The 25,601-nt window shown below is 39.3% G+C and overlaps 1 protein-coding gene across 3 annotated transcripts in view; it reads left to right on the forward strand.

Annotated features, from left to right (window-relative positions):
* Positions 1-25,601, forward strand: part of mcu (mitochondrial calcium uniporter) — a 71,512-nt gene that overhangs the window by 14,189 nt on the left and 31,722 nt on the right. For 2 of the 3 annotated variants that reach the window (XR_009790815.1, XM_061790147.1), the window contains exon 2: positions 19,074-19,187. Coding sequence is in view for 2 of the 3 variants with exons in the window: in XM_061790147.1 (XP_061646131.1) it covers positions 19,074-19,187 (114 nt within the window). In the remaining variant the exon portion in view is untranslated. The remainder of the gene's footprint in view (positions 1-19,073; positions 19,188-25,601) is intronic. The other variant, XM_061790148.1, reaches the window with a different exon arrangement.

Here is a 25,601-nt window from a genome sequence, read left to right on the forward strand (position 1 = left end):
TTTTGCATAGTGTAGCTGGCAACCACATGCAACTTTAATGTTACAGCTTTTTTCTGCTTTCAGATATACAAAATTGGACAACAAACCACAAAACTGATTCAGGATCTGTCTGGTATGCTACTCCAAGAGGAGATTCTCTCTGATGGCTGACTTGTGCAGCATGCTATAAAAACGTCATAAAAGTCCCATAGAAATTTGGGGGTAAAATTATCCCATTGTGATAGTTTATAAAATAATATGCAACTCTTAAGACAAAACTTGAAAGGTATTTAAGATATATATGTATGTATAAGGGCGGCATGGTGAACGACTGGTTAGCACATCTGCCTCACTGTTCTGAGGACTGGGGTTCAAATCCCGGACCCGCCTGTGTGGAGTTTGCATGTTTTCCCCGTGGCTGCATGGGTTTTCTCCAGGCACTCCGGTTTCCTCCCACATCCCAAAAACATACATGGTAAGTTGATTGATGACTTTAAATTGCCCTTAGGTGTGGATGTGTGCGCGAATGGTTGTTTGTTTTTATGTGCCCTGCGATTGGCTGGCGACCAGTTCAGGGTGTACCCTGCCTCACTCCCGAAGTTAGCTGGGATAGGCTCTAGCACGCCCGTGACCCTTGTGAGGATAAAGTGGTACAGAAAATGGATGGATGGATGATATATGCATGTATAAAATTGACTTCATGATTCACTTTACAGGAGAAAAAAAACCCACACTGCTTTGAAAACATCGCTTGGAACGACATGCTTACAGACAACAACAATGGGGTAGAACGCACATTTTTTGTGTATTTATAGGAACAAAATGAAATGGCGCAGCCAACTGGAAACCGTGGAAACTGTGTGAAACCGAGTGGTGCTATGTTGCGAAGTGAACGAGGGCTTTGTTGGGACCAGTTAAACTGGATGAATGTGACATCACTGTTGTGTTGAGGGCATCACTGTTAATGGGAGTTCATGTTTATTTCCACTTGATAAGATTCTTTGCCTACAGTGGCAAAGAAATGCACGTTGCGAAGCATGTTGGTTGGTTGTTCCCTTTTGTCTGGCCTTCTATTCACTCTGAGTAGTTGGCACATGTTAGTTGCAGCCGTCACTTGGGAGCTTTATTACTACTCTACACTTGTGCCTGAAGCGATTAAATGAGCATGAAGATTAAATACGTCTATTAAAATGGAACTTAAGCAGATGTATGGTAGTTATAAATCCCTGATCAATGCAAATTAAGCAGCCCAAGGTATAGAATACAGATAGATGAACATAACGATGTCATCTCAGCAACTTTTAGAAATGTGATGTAAAGGCACTCTTTGGCCTCTTTATCCATTGTTGAAAAGGACTCTCGAGTGTCAACTTTAAACAATTATTGTAAATTAAATTCTGGTGGCATGATGGTGCTTCACACTCAAGACTTAAGGTTTCAATCACAGCTTAGGCCTTCCTGTGTGCAGTTTGCCTGTGTTCCCCATACTTACATGGGTTTTCTCTTTGTTCTCCCACATTCCAAAACATTTGTGATAGATTAATTGAAGACTCTAAATTGGCCACATGTGTGAATATGAATGTGAGAGGTTTTTTTGTCTGTATGTTACCTGCGATTGACAGGGTATCTGGGTCAGACAGTATGGGCTCCAGCTCACCCCACCACCACAGGATAAACAGTATAAAGTGAATGATTAATTCATTAAATTGGTCAGCAAGATACACATTTGAGGGACTTTTTTTGTTTTGTTTTTGTTTTTTTTGGCTGCAGAAAGACAAACCTGTGTATCACCATCCGTCCCCAAACACACACTAAATGTATAACCATTTTGGCCTTTCTCCTTGTTTCAAATCTTGTTTGAAATGATCTCTTTGTACTTCTGAGAAATGTTAGCAACCTCATTAGAGAGGCAGAAGTCAAGTACTGAGCCTTAACTGCGACAGATCAGTCTTTGAGCACATTCAGGGTGAGATGAGGCCCAGGGAGTTAGACTTGCATCGCCTGCATTGTTTACACTGTAATTACACATGCTGGAGTATTGCCATGGAAGACAGACACAGGAGATTCACATTGCATGTGTATAATAAGGATGCACGCCTCTTTTCAGTAGACCTCCCGTAGCATGACGTCAAAGCATAAAAGTTATAGTGTCTCACTGCCTGACTCCATAAGTAATTGCTCAGTCTCCACGTCAACTGAACTGTTGTTTTAAGTAAATCTGTGAATTGAGCTCCCTTTTAAATGACTCATATCAGCCTGTGGATCAATAACTGAAGCAACATAGAATTAGCATGTCTGTTGTAGAGAGCACTACAGGCTGACGCAAGAAAAGAGGAAGGCACAATAACGTATGGTAATAGCAGTGGAGTTCTCTTTTGCCACCTCAGCACTTTGGAGTCTTATTCAGATCAATCAGGCAATTTAATGGTTAGCAGTATTTCTGTGATATAGAGGTTTTAACTAGGGGTGGGTTTAGCGATTAATTTTGGCAGTGATTTGATTTCTATCACGATTCGTGGTTGCCAGTTTGAGTCAAGTACGATATTGGGTCTAGAACGATACGATCCGAAACGATTCAGTGTTTGGAAATTGATTCAGTAATTTTTTAGCCAAATATTCAACCAAATTGACTGTGAAATAAATACCTGGATACTGGACAGTGCAAGTGAAATTTCCTCAATTCCTTTTGTGCCTAGCAAAGGTATCAGGTAAAATTATTTATGAAAAAAAACCAATAACCAACCAAAATGGCAAATAATATTAATGCCAAATGCATTCACACTGTAGTTGAATAAAGTGGAACTAACATATTTTCAGTTTGGATTAACAGTAGGTTTACCTGCAACTTCTGATATTGTTTTTAAACAGAAATAATACAAATCTTATTGTAACTGAACACAAATCACGTAATGCTCGAATATTCTAATTTTATTTATTACTATCCATCCACTAGTCACGATGTGTGACATAGTGGTTACGTAGCTCTGAGAAGCTCGTGATGTCCAAGTTACCATGGGTGAAACACTCTACAGCAGTGGTTCTCAAAGTGTGATACTCACTCTAGTGGCATGCAAGAATCACTGAATTAAAGCTTCAATCTCTGCATCATGTTAACAGTGTCTTAAACTTTTAAGTTCAACTTTTAACATTTTTATTTTTAAAGTTGTATTTTTAACTTTTCAGCACAGTACAATTGCATTTAATCCTTCATAACTGTTTTAAAGACATTTCTTTAGGTACAATGTTTATTTAACATTTTAATTGTATAATTATTTAAGTACTTTTTTTATGTTCCCATATTTAAGTACAGTGTTAATGTTCAAATGGTGCATAATGTTACAGTGGCTTACAATGATATATACTGTAGATTATAAATACCTTTTAGCAATAAAACCTAATTTCTGATGAACGCTTTTGCCTACTATGGTACTGTATTTTAATGTTGGTCATGATGGTAGTACGTGGAGTGCTAAGTATTTTTTTCAGGTGGTACTTGGTGTAAAACCTTTGCGAACCACTGCTCAACAGTATGCCTGCTCAATGCTCTCTTTTGTTACTTTGGTCTTTGTCTCTTAGTTAAGTCTCCAACCTTTTAGCTCTCGATTGTCCTACAATGAAGAAAAACTGGTTGAAATGTCTCACGAATTGTTGTTTTGCCTTGCTTGTCCAATTGCCTTAGCAGATTCCACTTGTTAAGTTTAGTGCTCTGCGCAGTGGTGCACTGCTCCGTCATATTTCCTGCACTCCGCATGCACATCATCATGGGAGATGTGGTTTGCGTCTCAGACCGGCTCGCTCAATAGTACCATAAAAAAACGACACTGTTGGATACTCCCATGATCCCCTGCGACGTCACAGACAAGAAATCATAATCGAGTAATTCTTTCCGTCTTTATCATTGAAAGTGTTGAAAAACACACACATGCCCATCCATATAAAGTCTGCCATGGGTAAATCCAATGGGTTATTTCCTAGTATCGATACAATCGATTGACTACCTGTTAAAACGATTAAAATCGATATATTTTTGTCCGGAAGGCTAAGGCTAACTTAGAACCGATAGATCCAATTGGATCGTAGGAATATAAATCGATACATCGATCCAATGAATGAATCGTTACACGCCTAGTTATAATCATATTTGAAGGATATTTTGAAAAATACTATCCAGTATATACATAATAACCTCAATAGTAGAGGAACTCATGTTCACTGTTGTGCAGTATCCAATTAAGTTTTGTAATTGATTTGTTCTGGTCTCTTTTGGTAGCATACTGTATAGCACTACATTTGTGTGTTACTTGTATTTTCTATATCGACTTGCTATGTACTGTAATTTGAGTGTAATGTTCATTTAGTGCATATGTGAAAATTATTAATGCAGATTGGTTTTACATGGTGATGTAGGACAGATACAAAAGCTTGGGTTTTAATTTGAAACCATATTTTCCAAACACTGCTGTGTACTGTTTTCCTTTCAATAAGAATTCCCATCATAGTTGAACTTCAAACAGCTTAGGGTCAACATTAAATTAGTATTTTATTTGCAATTTGGAAGCAAATCCTTAAAAAGCATTAGCTCTTGTGGATTTTGGCCTTAATAACTAAAATGAAAGAGATTTGTAAATGACTTTTGTGGCCCAACCTTGGCATAAAGTGTCATACCCCTATTTGGACTAAAATGTTCTTTCTTGTGTCATATGAAAGTCAGGTGGTTATAAGGGGATGATATGATGGATACAATTGTGTCTCAAGTCAAAGGCACCTCCAGGAGGCTGGCCAGTAACAGGATTGCTTATGTAAATAGACCTGCAACTGTAATCCATTGTTGATGACGTATTTAACTTGCCAGTAGGATGCTACAGATCTGGGTGTATTTTGTTGCTAGTTTTGGAGTCAACTGGCAACTTTCTGCACCATAAGTATCCCAACAAGAGCAGCTCAGAAGATATGATACTGTATGGTTGGTATACAAAATGGCTACTGATTATTGGGATCAAACGTTCATAAATTGTAGACGGTCGACGTTAATTGAGCAACGACAACTGTATCTTTTATACACAGAATGCTAGCAACAAACATTTTTCTCCAGACCTTCGGGCATAGGAAGACGGCAAAAGACGACAAAAATTAGAAGTCGCTGTTTACCTCATGCTGTCTTTGTGGTGTACTGGAGTATTAATACCTGCATATATTATCAGTGTCGGACAGAAATTTCTTAGGTGCATATTTAGTCAATGTCATTTTTTTTTCACAAATCTGTCAGTCCCCACATGGGTTTGTTATTTATATTCACCACTCTAAAGTGTTGGAAATGGATTGCTCTCTTTGACTATGCAATGTTAATGGCTCTACAAACAAGCAGTTTTTTTGGTTTTCCGGAAAACTGATGGGGCGGTACGGTGGGTGACTGGTTAGCATTAACATTTTTAATTGTCACACAAATCAGACAAGCTAGCATTGAAAAAAGTTCACTGTTCTAGTAAAATCTTAAAACTACTACATTATACACTGTTAATGAATGCGTATGGTGACGCTGGTATCTGCTTACATGCCAAAACTTCTTACATATATTTGTGTTCATGTACTTGTCGAGGTAGGTCCTTCTTTTGGACTAATGTCTCAAAAAACCAAGGAAAATGCCAAACATACGTATGTGTGTATATATATATATATACATATATATATATATATATACAGTATTTAATTGATCCTCACTGAACTGAATGAGCTACCCCGAGGTTTTCCACGATATGCTGCCTGCCACGCTTCAGACACATTGAAGCTGCTCTTTGTACCAAATCTAGTGATTGTTCTGCTCCTTCAAAGTCTTTGGTTAGAAAGCAAAGCAGTGAGGACAAAGACAAACAGGACACAAGGTTGCAGACATGTTTTCCAGTTTCACTACAGTGTTACTCATCCTTTGGCAGCTAACCAGTCATCCACTGGTCTATAAATAGGATGGAGGAGATGTTGGAGGAGACTTGCTACAGAATTACCATGGAGACAGTGTTTAGTTTTGGCTTTATGATCATAGCGCATTCAGGGCATGATTCTGGGTTACTTTTGGTAAAAAAAAGAATCTCCTGAAACTTTAGAGCTAATTTGAAAGCCCAGTGTTGTGGTTGCGGAGGTCTGAGTCACCTCAGTTCTTGGAGGCTTGAAGAAATACTGCTGTGATTTTGGGAAATTGCAAAAAATACACTAACAAATCCCTGAAGTTTTTAACTTGATACCACATGCAATATAATTAATTTGGGCCTTTTCCCTTCCTGTAATTATTCAGCACATTCATTTCAGTTGTTGGTTGGGTCCTCACCAGAGATGGGTAGTAACGCACTACATTTACTTAAGTAACCCATCCATCCATCCATCCATCCATTTTCTGAGCCGCTTCTCCTCACTAGGGTCACGGGCGTGCTGGAGCCTATCCCAGCTATCATCTGGCAGGAGGCGGGGTACACCCTGAACTGGTTGGCAGCCAATCGCAGTACTTAAGTAACATTTTCCATAAACTGTACGTCAGAGTAATTTAAATGCACCGTACTTTTTACTTTTACTTATTTATGTGAAGAAGGATCGATACTTTTACTCCGTTACAGTGATCAACATGCCGTTCGCTACTTTTATTTATTCATTCTTGCGTGTGCGTCTCTATTTTTAGACTCCATCTTTTGACTCCAATTCACCAATCAGACGACACAAGGCATTCACGACTGTTCACATAGCCTTCGCGAGCCAATCCAAATGACTCATTTTTCACCAATCAGATGACACGAGGCAGTAACATGACCGTGCACGTAGCCTTCGCGAGCCAATCAAAATGACTCATTTTGGGGGGAAAAACAGCCGCACGACTCTTTATTTTACAGACTCCAAAAAACAACAGCTTTGTCATGCAGCTCTTAAATTGTGACTGCCCAAACTTGGATTTCATCCCACTTCTAACTTGAGAAAACACCTTGCGGTAAATTGCAGATGTTTCTATTGTTGTTTTGGCAGTGGACATGGCAAAATTAGCACTATCCCTATGGTGTCGCATATGCACACACAATCAATAAGTCTGTTCAGCAAACAGCTTCTTCATAAAGTCATTTAAGCGAATAAAGCCAATAATGTTTCTGTAGGACCCAATGCATGTGTTGTTGTTTTTTGGGTGGTTTAAAATTTAAATGGTGGCATGTGTGTGTTGACTCACATATATTATTATTATTTTTTTTAATTTTATGTTTATGCTCTGATTTAAATAAAATAAAATCAGAAGTTACTCGAGTAATTTTTTTCATTAAGTACTTTCTTACTCTTACTCAAGTGAATATTTGGATGACTACTTTTTACTTTTACTTGAGTCATATTTTTCTAAAGTAACACTACTCTTACTTGAGTACAATATTTGGCTACTCTACCCACCTCTGGTCCTCACAATGTGCAATATATTTATTCATTTCCACTCTTTGTTGGGGTAAGGCGATGACAGACTTGACACAACTGGTTGGTCTAGAATCATAAGTTTACATGAGTTTTTTTAAAAAAAAATTTATACAGGCCACATGACATAATAATTTAAAATAGCATTGTGTTCCATTGGTGGTGTGGGAAGTCTATTTATGGATATGGAAAAATTGCTGATGTTATTTGTGGATTATGTAGGCCATTTTATACTCTCAGAGAATCTAACCTCTTTCTATTCATGAACACTTTCTAATTTCTCCATATATGAAGATTCAATCATTTAGTGACAACAGTTATCATATTTCATAAGCAATTGGTTAACTGTTAGCAGAATGCCAGTGCTTCATGTTTGAATAAATCCGTGAATTACTCAAGCTGCAGTTTCAACTTGCACTACTTTGAGCCCTTACCAGCTTTGGTCTTAAGGGAGTAACCCTGGGGATAACCCAACCTCCACATGAACTTGATGGATAAGGCAGAGGCAATCGAAGGATTAAACAAAAGGCCGTGGACTTTTGATGGGAGAATTCTAACACCATTCCATTGCTTTTGTGTTGTCAGCTTGAGGCCATATTTGTAATGTAGCGTGCCAAGATTTTTGTGAATACTATTGGACTATTCTGCAAAAATAAAGGTTCATTTTGAAATAAGATAAGTTGTGAGGGCGGCACGGTGGCCGACTGGTTAGAGCGTCAGCCTCACAGTTCTGAGGACCCGGGTTCAATCCCCGGCCCCGCCTGTGTGGAGTTTGCATGTTCTCCCCGTGCCTGCGTGGGTTTTCTCCGGGTACTCCGGTTTCCTCCCACATCCCAAAAACATGCATGAATTGGAGACTCTAAATTGCCCGTAGGCATGACTGTGAGTGTGAATGGTTGTTTGTTCCTATGTGCCCTGCGATTGGCTGGCAACCAGTTCAGGGTGTACCCCGCCTCCTGCCCGATGACAGCTGGGATAGGCTCCAGCACGCCCGCGACCCTAGTGAGGAGAAGCGGCTCAGAAAATGGATGGATGGATAAGTTGTGAGGTTTTGAAGTCACTCTGCTGTTGGTGCCAAGGTAACTGTATAAACACTGAAAATGTCCTTGGTTGTTGTAGTTATTTGGATGGGGGTTGTCCAATTCATTATCTCCTGTCTCAACATATTCTTATCTCCTTCAATAGACATGTTCATTGTACACATGCCTAAGTCAAGTGGTTATGGCTCCTGTACTGCACATGGCTGTTCCCCTTCCTCCACTGATATTCGGTCACAATTGACTGTCCATTATCTATTATTGTAAGTAGAAAAATATATGCACGGCTGGTCAGCTTTGTAATGCAGTGTAGGTGATGGCTTAATTGTCATCATACGGTAGTTGTGATGGTATGTTCAGTGAATGTGAACGTGAGGCGATTTGTCTTCGGAATTGAATCTTGTCCTGAGGCAAGCCATCCAACGTAGTACATGAGCTCAGCAGAGAAAAAGCCATAAAAATGAGATTGATGCGGTCAACTTCAGTTAGCGCACAGAATTATTGTGTCAAACCTGCGGCCACTCCTCAAAGCCTTGGAGCTTACCGTATGTTTTGATTAGGGATAGGCAAATTTGAAAATTTATTTAATCGACTGTGGGTCAAAATATTGAACAATTAAAATTATATTATTTTCAACAGGGTGTGAAAATGAATCAACAGCGGCTCTGCTGGTCTTGTTGTAGGGAACTTGTCCACTCCATTTGACCCCTATTGCTTCAAATGCAATTGATCAACAATTTATTCCACATAATTGACTGGATTATTATCAGTGAATCGCTCATGCTGCATATCTTAAATTCTGTGAAGAAAAAAATATTTGATCTATATGTACATCAGCTAAATAGTGAAGGACTTATTGGATGTGTATAATTAGAGCCACTTAGATCCAAAGAGAGGTGAAGGCTGATTTTATGCACTGTCTTCTAGTTTGAAATGACCTTCGCGATGCACCGTGTCGGTGTCAGTCGGTAGTTGATGTTGAGGATAAGTGCTTTGAATAGACACTCACAGCAGACATGCATGAAGCCAGAATGTTCTCCAACACAGCCCTTTCTCATCTCTGTGATGCTCTTTCATTCGGTTCCTCTCTTGTGTGCCTCCCCCTCACACCCACACTTCTGCTCTCTGCACTGCTGATCGTCAGCTTTATCCGAGTGGCCAGAGGGGTCTGTTTGTGCCTTTTGTATGAAATTAAACAAACTGCACAGTCCATGCAACGTTTTTGGGTGTCCCCCAGGTCTTTTCTAAATTGTTGCTGTCCTTCCCTTCTTCTTCATATTGAGTTGATCCTTACTTACAAGGCCTAAGGAGCCCTATTTAAAATCAACATGGAACAGCAAGGAATTCAATTTTGCAATAAACCTGGAGGAGTTTGTTCTGTCATTTTTGGCTAAATCTACCTTTCCAAATTTGTGATAATTGTATTCAGTTTATTGTGATTAAACATAAGGAATATGTTAGAAAATGTTCAATGGCAGAAGGGCTGCTTTTTCCTGCTAGTTTCTGTTATACCCCTTTTATTTCTCGAAACAATTGCAATAGAGCCTCTTAAGTTGCTGTTCTCCATAATGAATGAAGGCTGTTTGGAACCAGCCCATTCATTCATTCATCAGGACTACGACGAGTGATACTAAACTGAGAGCTGCCTCTCTTTACACCCACCTTCCATTACCCTGATTTTTGTATGCGTGTATGCATGAAAGTTGTGATTGTATCACACATGTGCGTGGGTGACTGTTTCCATGTTTGTTAGGCGATAACTTGTGAAGCTAGATACTGACGAAGCAGCCATTTCCCCTTCTGTCTGGTTTATATTTTTCTCACAGCTTTCTGTTGCTTCTTCCTTTCCAGCTTAACAAGCATTATATGCTTGTTGTAAATCACCCACAAAAATAAGATAATTCCATTTTCCTCAATAGTAGCGTGCTCCACCTAATTGATGTGGTGCATTGTCCACTTGAATAGATAACTGCCAATCCCCCAAATAGACATTTCTTTCCTTTAAGGAAAAAAAAAAGAAAACTTGGTGTTTGTACCGCATGCTTTGATCTCGCTACAATTATACAGAGCAGAGCAGATGTGGCACCAGTAAAGCTGACTTTTATATGGAGTTTTGTGTACTGTTGCATGTCACACAAAGCACAAGCTGCTGAACATGTCAACAATGACCCCAAAAGAATTACCGATTGGAAAAAAAAATCCCCAACTTGATTGCGCACGCAAACCGATGCAGAAGCTGATCTACTAACCGGGTGCAACCAGGATCCATCTGCAAATTGTTGAGCAGTTCTTTTTGTGTTGTGGGAGGGTTATATGCCTGAGACGAATTGCGCTGGCTGATTTTGTGTCATTATATAGCACATCTGAAAGGTAGGTGCAAACCAGTACGTAAAACAGTGCCATCGTAGGGCAGGTAAAATTAGAGGCAGCGGGAAGAACCGAATCATACGAATGATCTGAGGGCTGACTTGAAAAAATAAATTTATATTTATTAGTAATAATTACATTTATATTCTGTAACTTATTGTTGTTATTTTTTTACCTCTTCCACTAACACTTCCATCTCCATAAAGCGCAAAACCCTCCTTTTTATCCGTCTTTCTTATACTGTGCCCAGGTGGCCAAGACGAGAGCAGCATAATGGCCATTCAGTTGATGCAGTGGGACAAAAACTGTTTATTTTGAATTATCCTTCCATTCAGTTTCTTTACCGCTTATCCTCACTAGGGTCACGGGCTGCTGGAGCCTCTCCCAGCTATCTTCGGGCGGGAGGCGGGGTACACACCGAACTGGTCGCCAGCCAATCGGAGGGCACATAGAAACAAACAACCATTCACACTCACATTCACACCTACGGGCAATTTAGAGTCTTCAATCAACCTACCACACATGTTTTTGGGATGTGGGAGGAAACCGGAGTGCCCGGAGAAAACCCACCCAGGCACGGGGAGAACATTTGAGATTGGGATTTGAACCCCGGTCCTCAGAACTGTGAGGCAGATGTGCTAACCGTGCCGGCTATTTTGAATTATATTTATATCGTTCCTGTATGTTATGATGAAGTACAATATGGAGTGCTGTTTTTCCTCATTAAAATATGCAACAACAATTGTTCTTGTTTTTGGGGTGAAGGCTGGAGCGGATTATTGGCATTTTCATTAATTTCAATGGGAAAAGATATTTGAGATACAAGCGTAGTCACAGAACAAATTAAACTCATATGTCAATGCACCAGTGTTGGACGAAATACTGTGTATCGTGTTTGCTGGGGGAGTGAAGTATTACATTAGAAAGATTTCCTGCCTCGTTTAAAGTTAATGCACTTAATTAGAGGGCCAACATGACTGATCAGCTATTTGTCTTCCAAAAGAGCAAGTGGCCTTTTTGCTGTCTAGGCTTTAAAAACTTACAGTAAGTAAGCTATAGTACTGAACAATGCTGTATAAGTGGGAATTTTTGCCACCTCTCTGCAAGTAGCTCTGCAGATGCAGAGGTGAATAAAGGCTTGCTTTAAAAAATAGTTTTTAAATTAATTTTCAGTTAATTTGTATGGATATCGTTTGAGTCCTTCAAACCCCCTTCGGTTTTCCTGAGCATGCATTTTACATCCTTGAGCTCTGCTTGTCATCAGTGAACTTCCAGGGAAGCCCCTCTGACTGGATCAATTCTCCTCTTCCCCAAAAGTCTTTCATTGGCTTGCAGTCACTCAGCAGTCGCCCACCCTCTTTACTCTGCATGGGTAGCCACTGGTTTTACTATATGTGCTTAATGTGTTGGAAATTTCATTTTACTCTTCCTTTCTCCACTCCTTATCTTCTGTGGCCAGTGATTGCCTTTCACCTGCCCACTCTTGCCCTCTGCCATCTTTCCCCTTCTCCAGCATGCTGACTGCTTTCTCCTTACAAATATAGAGATGGTGAAAAAGCAACTGAAAGATAAGAGAACGAGAGACGGTCGGATAAGAAAGCACATCATTTTTTGTGCAGTTGATATTTCTGTCTTTGCTGCTGCATTGTCACCAACATTCAACACCAAATGAGGACAAGAAAACATGAAATAGGTCAAAAATGGCTATCTCGCACATTTACCTGGAGGTTTGCTTTTACATGCTACTTACTGTACTTGGTTGCTCTTTGCGATCACTTAACTAGGAAATAATAACATAGCTTTTCATTTGTCGGTAATTAGCCCTCAGCAGCTTCTACCTTTGCTGGCCTCATATGATCTGCTCTTGGCCAGCACAAGTGTTAAATTTGACCAAAGTCATCGTTTGTGCATGGGAGAGCAGTTTTTATTATTATTGTATTGTGTCAATTGGTTGAGACAGATGGAATTAGATTAGCAATAGGACACTTGGAGACCTGGAGTTAAAATTCTCTCTTTATGTGAGCACATTAACAGGCCTTTCATGCATTAACATGGAGAAGTACTTTATGTAGCATCTGGGGTAGGTAAGATTACTCATTAGTCATCTGAGTTTTGATACGGTATATCTACCATTAGGAGCCAGCTGAGTCTTTACCAATTAGTTATTGCCTTTCATTAATAGTGGCGGCATCAATTTGGGCAGGCGTGGGAAATGTACAATGTCGAGATGGGCATTTGTCAAAATATCCTTGATTGACTATGGAGAATATTATGAATTAATAATAGTTTTTAAAATAATTTTTAAATAGGTAAATAGTATGGGAGGTATCTCTCTTACAACATTCTTACATCTCGCTTCAGTGACAGTGTTGGATTGTGCAGAATAAAGTTACCATGTCTGCAGTTAAACTTCTCATAGCTGAAGTAATGTTCTCCCTTGGTCTGCAACTTGTAAAGACTGACTCAACAGCACCTGTATTTGTGGTAGCCAAGTGGTGCACTCCATTTTGCATTGATTGAAGACACGTTGAACCAGTTCCACACAATCGAAGGAATGTTTAATATTTTTAAGGATTTTTAAGATGACCTCAATTAAAGAGATGACAGAATACTGTATTGGGGTCCAGTCTCTGATCACTCTTGTATGCGTTTCTGTGAACCAGGTAGGGCTCAGGAATCACCAAATTCACATTGACTGGTGTTACAGTGGAAATTTTAAAGTCAAATCTCTGAGGCCATACAATTTGGATTTCTGGTGTAGTTGGGAAAAAAAATACATCAGCAAAACTTCTAATTGTCAGCAAATTTCAAGACACCTCTCAGATCAGCTCATTCTAACAACCTTGCATCTGATATTCCTTCAGGAAGATGTATTCCGACCGTTTGTTGTGTTGTATCCACGAAAGTAGAAACGTCTTGTTATTGTGTCTTAACTTGCTGGTTCTCTCGTGTCAGGAGACTGAACCTGTGTGTTTTTTTGTCCATGTATGGCTCACTGTATGTCCATGTATGGCTCACTTGGTTTGTTGTAGAGAAGGTATCTAGAGAGAACAGCTGCTGTCGTCTTATTTCTCCATAAATAGATTGGTCCACCCCTCCATGGCTCACAGCCCCGATGGTGCAGATAGGGCACAGTTAATACGCTCTACAGACTTCATGTTTTATATATCGTATCTCTGAAGTAGTCACATTTACATGTCTGGGGGACACGCTACATTTTTCAATTTTCCGTTGAATCTTTTGTTGCTTACTTACACTGTGTACAGCGCAGTCCCTGGTCTTAAATCAGATCCTAAAACAAAAAATGCACCAGCCTCACAGTTCTGAAGACCCGGGTTAAAAATGGAGTTTGCATGTTCTCCCTCTGCCTGTGTGGGTTTTCTCCGGGTACTCCGGTTTCCTCCCACATCCCCAAAACATGCATGCTAGATTAATTGAGGACTCTAAATTGTCCGTAGTTGTGAATGTGAGTGCGAATGGTTGTTTGTTTCTATGTGCCCCGCGATTGGCTGGCAACCGGTTCGCTGTGTACCCCGCCTCCCGCCCGAAGATAGCTGGGAGAGGCTATCAAGAGTTATCAAGAAAGTTTTTAACATCTTTGTCCTCTGACCTTTAATCATAAAAACCTTCATTTAAAAACTGCATTTTGTGTTTACTTCTGTTGTCTTTGACTAATATTTAAATTTGTTTGATGACGGGAAACATTTAAGTGTGACAAACAGAGTGGGTAGAGTAGCCAAATATTGTACTCAAATAAGGGTACTGTTACTTGACAGTAATGTGACTCAAGTAAAAGTAAAACGTAGTCCTCCAAAAAATTGCTTGAATAAGACTACAACATACACAGTGAAAAAATCAGAACATGAACATCAATAAAATAAAAAATAACAAAATAAAATGGGAATTCTGATATTGCTGTGTGTGTGCGTGTGTACAGTGTGAGCGAGATTAGCACATACCCCCAAGAGATGGATGTTTTACAGTTACTTGTGATAAAATAGGGCTACGGTGGGCTGATATGCACAGCCAAAACAACAACAAAACATCTGTAATTTACCGCAAGGTGTTTTCTCAAGTTACAAGTGGGCCGAAATATCCATGTTTGGGCAGACAGTGGCAGACAATTACTACAATATATGAAAGCTGTTGTTTTTCTTCATCTAAACGTGAACATGAGTCACGCGCTCTTGCCTTCAATGGTAACGACGACCTTCCAAACATGGTCGCCACGTAGGCATGTCGATTAGCCCGGCTGGCTTATCTCATGTCAATACCTATGCTCAGGAAGCACAATAGTAGATGTTGTGTGGGTCCTGTGACTTTCTTGTGCCGTCTGATTGGTGAACTAGAATTAAACATCACTTGCACTTAATTTGGATTGAAGCAAACAGCGCCCAATGTGGAGATTGAAATCGTAGAGATATACAGAGAACAGATATGTCGCATACGAAATAGTTGATAAATAAGCAACAATTGATACATAAAAGTAGCGAGCGGCATTTAGATCATTGTAACGGAATAAAAGTACTGCTTCTTGTTAACATATATACTCGAGTACAAGTAAAAAGTATGCAGTATTAAAACTACTTTGACAAGTACAATTTGTACAAAATGCTACTTGAGTAAATGTAACAGAGAATATGTAGCGCATTACTACTCACCTCTGCTGACAAACGTAAAATATTAAGAAATCAGGAAGGGGGCAAACACTTTTTCACGCCACTGTAGTAGGTAAGGTTTTTACTGGTCCTGGTATGATTGTCTAATTTTGATTGTTAACTTAGAGACATTTTGTAAATGTACACTCTGATTACATTACATTCTTGTGTTACTAAGTTGTTACTGCGCACTGAAGGAGAGTCTCGTGTCTAGTTCATAGACACTTTTTATAGTCACAGGAGTCTTGAAGGCATAGTAATAATCCTGCAGCAACACTTGATCATAGTACCAAGGTTCACTGCTTATCTTAATGGTGCGCTATAATGTGGTGTCCTCTTTTGAACTGTGAGCGTGGTCAAGCCTTGAATTGCCTAGTTGGGAGTTGGGACCAAACAAAGTGGCTGTTGTTTTACAGGGTTGGCACTGGGTCATGAAACCTCTTAGCCAATGTGGTTAAACAGTATAATAGTCTCCGTATTTGGCCAAGACCGGCCCCTTTCCTCTGATTGGTTGCCTCCGTGTAGAAGACCCACTTATGTGAGCACACGTGTTTATGTTTAAAGCACTGGCTCGGGAGCGGAGAGGTAGGCGGAGATCTTTGCAAGTGATGTAGATAAAATCGAGAAATTCTAATGACGTGATGTCAGGCCTCTCGGCAGAAAACTGTTTGGAACTCAAGAATGCGTGGATTTTAATTCATATTTCACGTTTACTGAGGCACCATAGAGCCAATTTTACCTCGCAAATACTAGAAAAATGTTGGTTTGGTAAAATATGACACCTTTAACGACAAGGGCCCGATTAAGACTACCTAGTCATCATTCGGGATAAGGGCTGAGTGATTTGGAAATTGTAAACTGTAATAAATGTTAATTAATGTTCTTATCAGTTACAGTACAAATGTTGAGATGATTCACTCGTTATTTAAAAGTCCTCAAAAGGATCTTCATAAATTCATCTACCTCAGGAAATGGGAGAATTTTCTCAAATTTAAACTTTTTTGTTGAAGATAAACATTAATATTCTAAATCTTTTAATAATTTTCTAAATCTTTATTTTTTTAACTTTAGCTGTCAGATAATTGTAACAGATTTCAAATGCAGGACAAAGTGGTCTAAATTACATAACGGGGGCATGACTATGACTACAAAAGCTGCAAGAACTAATGTGAATTGCAGGACACATTGACCATCGACACTTCAAACGTACGTCGTGGTAATAAATATGCATGATTCAATTTGGTGCCAAGCACCATCGGGCCATGTCTTCCCCGATGCGCCGCTCCCCGCAGCCGGGAAAGCCCATCAGCCTGACTGCTTAGCCAGCAGCGGCTGAATGGCATATTGAAGCATTTTACGAAATGGGGATACATCTAAACCATTAACACTATTCACACACGACAGAATGAGCGCGCTCACTTAAACTTTTATCTGAAATGGCTTTTGACACAGGCGATTTTGATTTGCCAGCGTGGCGAACGTGTGCAACATTCGCTTCGCCACACCCTGTTTCAATTAGCCTGTGGCGAACAGGCAGTGCGAACCCTGGTTTATTTTGAAAATCCTGCTAACGTATTTCTGATTAATTATGGAAAGTCTTTCATTAACCGCCTACCGCATAGTCCTTGCTTCCAGTCATTGACGGAAAAAGAGATTGTTACCAGTGTTCCTGCTTCACTGGTATTGAACCGGTGAAGGTGTGAAGGATTTTCAAACAATGAAAGCACACTTAAGTTTGCACTGCGGCTAGCTGCTCTTTAGTTTTGAATATGAACTTTGCCAGATTCTTAGTTCAATATTGCTGCAACAATAATTTGTTTCAGCTTTTTACTGGGAATTTATCAAGGCTGAAAGTTGTCGCGGAGAGGACACCACAGAATGGTAGATATTTTATGACAAATCTGCACCAACTGCATTTGTATGATTACCATTAATGAATTCACATGTCAGATGGCTGACATGAATAGCGATCTCTTGTGACCCATCTTACACTTATAGTCCAGAGATGAGTACGCCATGAAATGAAACCCATGAATGCTCTTTAAAATACCTTTAAAACCATTTTAATGGTGCATGGACTTGTAATAAGGAAATCTCTCATTGCCATGGTAACTCTAGATCACCTGCCTTTATGGTCTATATTATTGTTGGACCATCCCGGATACGTTTGTTATTTTTAGCACTAGCACAAGTGGTGATGTTACTAACGCAATACATCAAATAGTGGCCTCCACTCTAAGAGATACTATGACTGAATGAATTGTGTGTGTTTCTTACATATACAGTCCAAATAAACCCCAAATAAAGAAAACAGTTGGTAACTGTAATGACCTTTGTTCCTAACCACTCGTCTGATGTGGCTATGTTCCCTGTGCAATATTAAAGGTGAACTCATATTACGTGGAGTGTTCCAGGCGCCTCTGTTCTCGCTCCAAAGGGCTGTGTCCGTTTTTATTTTCCACGGAGCTATGCACCTTCAAATTATTTTTGCCAAGTCTGGCTCTGTCCAGCCTGCATAAGTTCTTTCCGTTTCCCCGTGTATATATATATATTTTTGTAAATGTCTTTTATTTAGCTTTAAACTCTAGTTTTATTTGATTTATTACTACTATTTTAATCAAGGTTCATTATTGGTGAAAAAAGCCTCCCAATGTCTGTATTGTATGACTTAATAAATAGTCATGGAATTAAAAAAAAAAAAAAATGCAATCTCTACCTTTTTTCTTTGCATCATTACATGAGTGATACACTTGATTTGTTGGAACATTTGTTCTTTCCTTTGGGGAATATTCATTTAAATGTTTGTGTGAGATGCAACAACTACAGTATATGAACGTTGCATCACTGTTACTGTGTGCATGAAAGCTTGCTGCAGTGTCGCAAGAACAGAAGTGGCTGCAGACCTTTTATTTCATTCAATATTATCCAGATGGTTAAATAATGTTAGTTGACAAACCAAGTGTGTTTCAGATAAGATTTAAAGCTGGAATGTGTAAGAATCACTGCTCACCCTTTGTGTTGTTTGAATGACGAACCTGATATAACATGCCACTAAAATGTACTGGTGAAGTTTTTAAAATATAATGGCTGCTGCTTATCATCCCTCCGTTCCGGGATGCTGGGCGACCTCATCCCATAGCAAATAATGGACATACAGCAGAAATTATCCGTTCCTCAGGCATTTGACTTCAGAGGTTGTAATGTATACATGTTGCACAGAGTTGATTTATAATCAGACCTTCTGTGGAATAAAAAAACTATTACAGGGTTCTGTAATAGTTAATGGGAGGTCTTAATTCGGGTTGGTAACTAACCACACACACACACACACACACACTGGTTGTATTTGATGACACACAGACTTTTGCCACCACATTGTGTATTTAAAGTTCAGCGAAAAGTAAATCGCTGTTGTCAGTGATGAAAAGAGGAAGCCAAACAGCATCCACTTTCACGCTTCATTATTTTAATCCTCTTTTTAGGAAGCTACTGTAAACCCTGCTGGTGTTTCGCTGTGCTATGTCACAGTCTTTTTTATTTCCAATTTCAGCCGATGATGACGTTCCCTAACTCATTTCTTTCTCTTCATGTGTCTTCTCTTTAGCAGGAGGTACTGTCTGCGCCATTCACTCGCCAGACTGTCAGGAGAGCACATGGCCTCCGGTCAACAGCCCACTCCACACTCTTCACTCAGCATCCCACTGCCCTGTCTCCTGAGGTTAGTGTCTTTGTTTGCATAAAGGTGTTATTACAAAAGTTGGAAATACAAAAATTTACACATTATTGACATTACCAAGCCCTTTAAGAGCCATATAAATCTGTTACGATAGACATTTTCAAATGTGTCTGTTTTGACAACTAATTAATAGTTGCTTCTATAATATTCCGTTTACGAGTCATTAGCATGCAAGGCCTACTTAGCACTCGGGTCTTTGATTAAGCTCAGTAACAGGAGAAATCTATTTAAATGCATTCGCTGTGTTCAAAGCAAAGTACTCCATCGGGGTGTCATTGTGCTGGCCTGCTGGTGAGGATCTAAAGGAGTCTGTGCAGTCATGTGAAGCCAGTTTCACATGAAGAAAAACTTAATATGGGTTTGACAATGCTAAACCCTGGTACGATTCAGAAATGCAGTCTGTTGTAAATCGGTGAACATGCTTGAAAGCATGTGATATTAACATGAGTGACAGTGAACATTACAAAAATATGCATCATATTTGGGACATCTTTGTTGTCTGCTTTTATAGATCCAAACATTATGTAAATGAATACTCTGGAGCACCCACTAAGTGAACTTAAGGGATCATTTCACAGACTTTATGAGCATAATACAAATGAGGATAATTATGAACTATTCTGGCCCAAAAAAACAGATAAACTAAATAATTTGCGGCTTTCATTGGATAACTACTGCAGTTAATAGTTATTAAACTCTAACTTGGACAGGGAGTGATACAACCTCAAAAGTCAGAAGTTGTGGTCATAGTGTTTTATTTCAACTTAGTTTCCTACATCAGCCCTGCGATTGGCTGGCAACTAGTTCAGGGTGTACCCCGCTTCCTGCCCGATGACAGCTGGGATAGGCTCCAGCACGCCCGCGACCCTAGTGAGGAGAAGCGGCTCAGAAAATGGATGGATGGATGTCCTACATCAAGCAAAGAAAACATGAAGAAAATTGCTGATTTTGTTGTGTATACATTGAGCATAAGACATATTGACACAGAGATTGACCACGCTAAAATTCAGACTTTACCTTTTCAATGTTTATCTATTCGCTCACCATTGCAAGAAGTGATTGAGCATGGTGCATTGAATAGGAATTGATCGCAGACCAGCTGCAGAAACTACTACACTACCTTTTTTTGACCATTGCATACAACTGTAGAAGCGATGATGCCACAGCTAATCTGTGCTGTAATGAAACCAAATTACAGTCAGATGAAATATTAGTCTGTTGACTATTGTTTTTACTAAATATACATGTGGTCTACCTGCTGAATTAGAAAGATCAGACAAGATTGAAAGAAATTTAAATACCACAATGATGACTCATTCTTGCAACTATGAATGAGCATGACTGTTTTTGAGGCAAATAAAGAGAAATTAAACCCAATTTTAAAAATAAGAATACATTGTATGTACCGGCAGTAGTAAAAAATACAGTATTCTGTTTAATGTTGAGTTTGTGAAATAAGAACTAAATGGAATAATCATGATGATGTTTATGATTATGGTTTATTATGTAGCTTTTTGTACATGTAATAAAACTGAATACATAGGTTGTCTACAACCTGTCTGTTTTTCTTAGAAAATAAAAGTGGACAGTTATCTGTGAATATACGTCACATTCTCACAAATTTGCACTCTTGAGTGGAGTGAAAAGACAAAAATGGTTTCCCTATCAAACAGTTTGAAACAGCCTTGACTCCAATGCTGGGTCTAAATTGCTTTGTTTTCCATTTGCTTTTATCAACACTATTGTATTGTTGTCAGCAGACTTTTCCATATCTGTGTTCCACGTTTCTGCACTGCCACTTTATCCGTTATCTTGACTTTGCCTGTTAAGATCACAACTCTTTACATTCGGTTTCCATAGCTCATATCCAGTGATGCAGACGTATGGTATTCTAAAAATCAACTCAAGGTCAAGAGGGTATATTTTTTCACCAAGATAAGCTCTTGGTCCACAAACCAGTTTGCTTAGGATGAAAATTTTATGAGAACAGGATATTTGTTCCTTTAGTGCTTATAGTTTTGCTCTGGATCGTGAATTAGCCCAGCAACTGTGTGTTTGCATGTGTGTGTGTTGGTTTGCTTTGGGGGAGTGAGCCAATTTGTAATGTGCTTTATTTGTGTTGCTGCACACATGTATTTTGTATCATTGGCCTATGAAATAGAGAAGGTGTGTAGGGTGGGGGTGGTTGTACAATGAAAAATGAGTGCAGGCAGCCCTCGGCCTGTGTTTACATTTGACTGTAGTGGGTGATTGGAGAATGAGAACAGAGGAAATGTTTTCTTCTCCTGCTTCATAGTAGAAAACAAAAATGTAGTCCCCCAAGCTATGCCTGAGAGGCCTCTTTAACAACAGAAAAAGGTATTATTTTGTTCTTTGTGTACATGTCAGTGGTGAGGTTTTTCATAGGGAAAAAGTTGTTGTTTCAGCTGAACGCTGCTCCGGATGAGTGACGATAACGTATATCCTCGTGAATTTCCTTCGTTGACATCACTTCTTTATGCCACAAACTACCTGAGATAGAATAGCTTCTGCAAGTCGCAGCCAAGCAGTGCACTCCATTTTACCTTTACAGCTACAGGACTTGATTTCTCAACAATCAACTAATCGTCAAATACATACACCAATAAAGTCTTTCAAAAGACACATTTGGATGAGACCCAGTTGGCGTGCATGTTTGTAATGGGTTTTTTAAAAAGTGACATTGCCAACTTTTGGCCTAGCATGCCTATGTTGTTACAGGTCAGTGTGAACGTGGATTTTTTAAATTGATATCTGGATTTAAAATGTGAGTTTTTAACTTGATTCTCATGTCAACCTCCCCTGAATCATTAAGAGGGAATCAGTCAACACTCAAGTGTCCCTCTCCCCTGACACGCAGCCTCCAGAGGGTTAGCTGTTTGTTCAGGGATGAGACACAGGATGTTCAATAGGGAGTATTATCCTTGCCAGGGCTTGTCGTGGAAGGCGGACCAATCAGCAAAGCTGAAATATCTTATATCAACCTGAATGAAAGTCAGTTCACCTTGCCATCATCAGTTCTAGCTAGGCTATACCAGCTGTACTCTATTGTTTTCACCTTTTTTCATTTCTCCTTTTCCTTTCCATCATCATCCTTCTCCATCTCTCCATTAGTGTAGCATCAGCACTTATCTTCCCCTTGGCAAAGGCAGAGCCTCCCAATTCATCCATGTGTCTCTGCTTGGCATCCATCAATTTTGCTGCAGCTTCCCTTGAGACTTACTGGTTGATGGCTAGACACGCACACAGAATCATTCACATTCTGACCTCTTGACACATCTGCGACTCAGTTCTTGTGTGGATGGACTGAAAGCTAAACAAGGAGGTTTTTGGGTCCTTAATGAAATCAGGAAGCTCTTTTTTGTTTTTGTGCTGTACTTCCGGAAATAGATGACGTTGTGGAAAGAGGAGCAATCACTGGAAATGTTGCCTGGTCAGGTGAGGTTGGGGTTGCACACAAAGCTCTTGAGCAAGGTGTGTTTGGCAGGCTCTTTGTAGTTGACTCATGTTTGAGCTTTGGGATTTATTTCTTCCTGGTAGTAAGGAAGATGAGTATTATTATTTCATGGAAATGCACAAGTGTTTCCCAACCTCTGTCAGTGTACAACTTTGGGTGGAGTAGTAAGGGAATTAGTTGCTGAGCACAATGACTGATATTTTTCCTTTACAAAGCTTGTGGGTTAAGACATTCAGAAAAGGAATTTGTTGCAATGAGGTTGACACATTGCACTGGCCCAACACAACAGAACTAGTGAACCCTCTCTCCCCATTTTCTCAAGTTTAAAGTAAGTTTGTGCCTTGATATTTGTGTTGATCGGCCATAAACTGTGGAGAGAATGTGAACAGTTTGCCCATTGGGAGTTTAAAACCTCAATTTAACGTACTAATAAGGGGGAGGGGTCACCCGTTATAGCTGTTTTCCATTAATTTGAAGTGCTTCTTTGATGGCCTAAAAACACCTACTTCAGTACAATAATATTGTAAATAAATGTCAAAGGTTTTAAACTTGACCTAAACTTACCTTTACCATAACCTGGAAATATCGGTACCTATCTCTGTTTGTTGATTGCGCCAGGAAACAAAGCGAACAATTTTGGAAGTAACAGACTTTGTCTGCTAGAAAGGGGCGTTTTGAGTTCTAACGGGACATAATTTTCTGTCCATTAAAGCTGAAGTCAGTTGGTTCTGGGCCAGCTAAATTGAGGATCCACTGTCATTTCTTTCTCAATTGGGACCCTGACATTTATTTCATTTCGAAAAATAATAGTGTGCGTAAAGTGTACTATAGTGCTTGATCATTGATATTTTGACGAAAGCGTGTCCCAGCATGTTACGACACCTGGGAACTGTTTCAAAATGTGAAACAGCAGAATGTCTCCTTTACAGGTAGAAAGGTGCTGCACAAACGTACCCCATCTGTTGTTTGTGCAGCCTGGTACTGTTATTACACTAATTTATGTGTCAATATGTGTGCAGCTCAAATGAGAGTTAACAGTGGAATCGTGAAAAAGAAAGATTGACGGGACTTTCTTGCCAGCTCTGAAGGTTAATTTTTATAAATCTGCACTATGCTTTCCTGTGGGAGGAATGAGCTAAAATTATATGTTCTTTATTTGTCATAGTCATAGGGAAATGTAAATAAAAATACATGAAATAAAAGTGATTTGTCATATTTCTGTCAATCAGTTTTACAATCATAATGAATGAAGGTTTACACTTTCACAATTTAACTGTAAAGCTTGTTCAACTTTAATTACCGCAACTAAAATTTGACTTAACAGCTGTTCTTCCATTGTTGTAAGCGGAAGAGTCTTAAAAGTTGTTATAGCATTTCAATTGGCATTTGTCAGCGAGCAAAAGAAAAAACTAAATGCCCTCAATAGGTCTTATATAACCAAACTGCTCCTTGACCATGTTGCTCTGCTAGTTTTCTAGCATTGGGTTTGAAATGAAATTGATTATTCCATCATATCACATGGATCAGTAACGCTTGATGGCTTAGAAAAAAAAGCCTACAGTGGTCTGTAAAGCTGAGATGCCATTACAATGTCTAATGACGCTATTGATTGACCGTGTTGCTTTTGCGTGTGTGTGTGTTTCCGTGTTAGTAATTTTGTGGATATCTTTTGAGCTATTTATATTCTCCAGCTGTGGTTTGCAAAGTGAACAGAGATTAGGGGGTGAATACTGTACAAGTCTTGAATTTTCAAGTTCAAAACATGTTTACTTCCACCAGTAAGCTGTCTAGTACAACTTATGAGAAAGCATGTACTGTATATATTTAAAGGAAGAGTTTAAACCAGCTCCTTCTCCACAGAGCTGGATTGCAGAAATATTCTGCCAGTGTTTGTGGACATAAACTGATGATAAAATGAGGAAAAGGAAATCTCAAATTCATCTCCAGACTAAATTTAACATTTTCTTCCCGATTGTCACGGCTGAAACAATATAGCATTCACAGTGTAACCTGCCCTTGTGTAAAATGTTAATACCGACCTTTGAATAACAAAAAGCAATTGAGAATCATTCAGTCACTAGCAAGATGACGCTTAAGAGCAAGTTCACCTTTCATCATCAAAATAACGCTATACATCCAACAATTGAAGTTGTGAAATTGCCTAGCCCCATCCAAGACCTACTGACCAATTGAAAATTTGTGGTGATCTGAAATAGAATGCGCACAAGAAACTGGAGGACTTTTGCAAGAGTGTGAAAATGATTATTTTTTATTTATGAAATTTTTTTCATTGGTGTTTTTTTTTTTTTACTGCTTATTCAATTACTTTATTATTTATTTCATTTTATTTGTTTCTCATTTAGTGTTACCTTTTTGTATCTATGCTGTATGTAAATTTAGGAATACATAGTATAGACAACAGTATGGTTTCATGCCTAGAAAGAGTACCACAGATGCATTATTTGCCTTGAGGATGTTGATGGAAAAGTACAGAGAAGGTCAGAAGGAGCTACATTGTGTCTTTGTAGATCTAGAGAAAGCCTATCACAGAGTACCCAGAGAGGAACTGTGGTACTGCATGCGGAAGTCTGGAGTGGCAGAGAAGTATGTTAGAATAATACAGGACATGTACGAGGGCAGCAGAACAGCGGTGAGGTGTGCTGTCGGTGTGACAGAAGAATTTAAGGTGGACGTGGGACTGCATCAGGGATCAGCCCTGAGCCCCTTCCTTTTTGCAGTGGTGATGGATAGGCTGACAGATGAGGTTAGACTGGAATCCCCGTGGACCATGATGTTTCCAGATGACATTGTGATCTGCAGTGAAAGCAGGGAGCAGCTGGAGGAACAGTTAGAAAGATGGAGGCATGCACTGGAAAGAAGAGGAATGAAGATTAGCCGAAGTAAAACAGAATATATGTGCA

Source organism: Phyllopteryx taeniolatus, chromosome 11, assembly GCF_024500385.1.
Source record: "Phyllopteryx taeniolatus isolate TA_2022b chromosome 11, UOR_Ptae_1.2, whole genome shotgun sequence".
Classification (NCBI taxonomy): domain Eukaryota; kingdom Metazoa; phylum Chordata; class Actinopteri; order Syngnathiformes; family Syngnathidae; genus Phyllopteryx; species Phyllopteryx taeniolatus.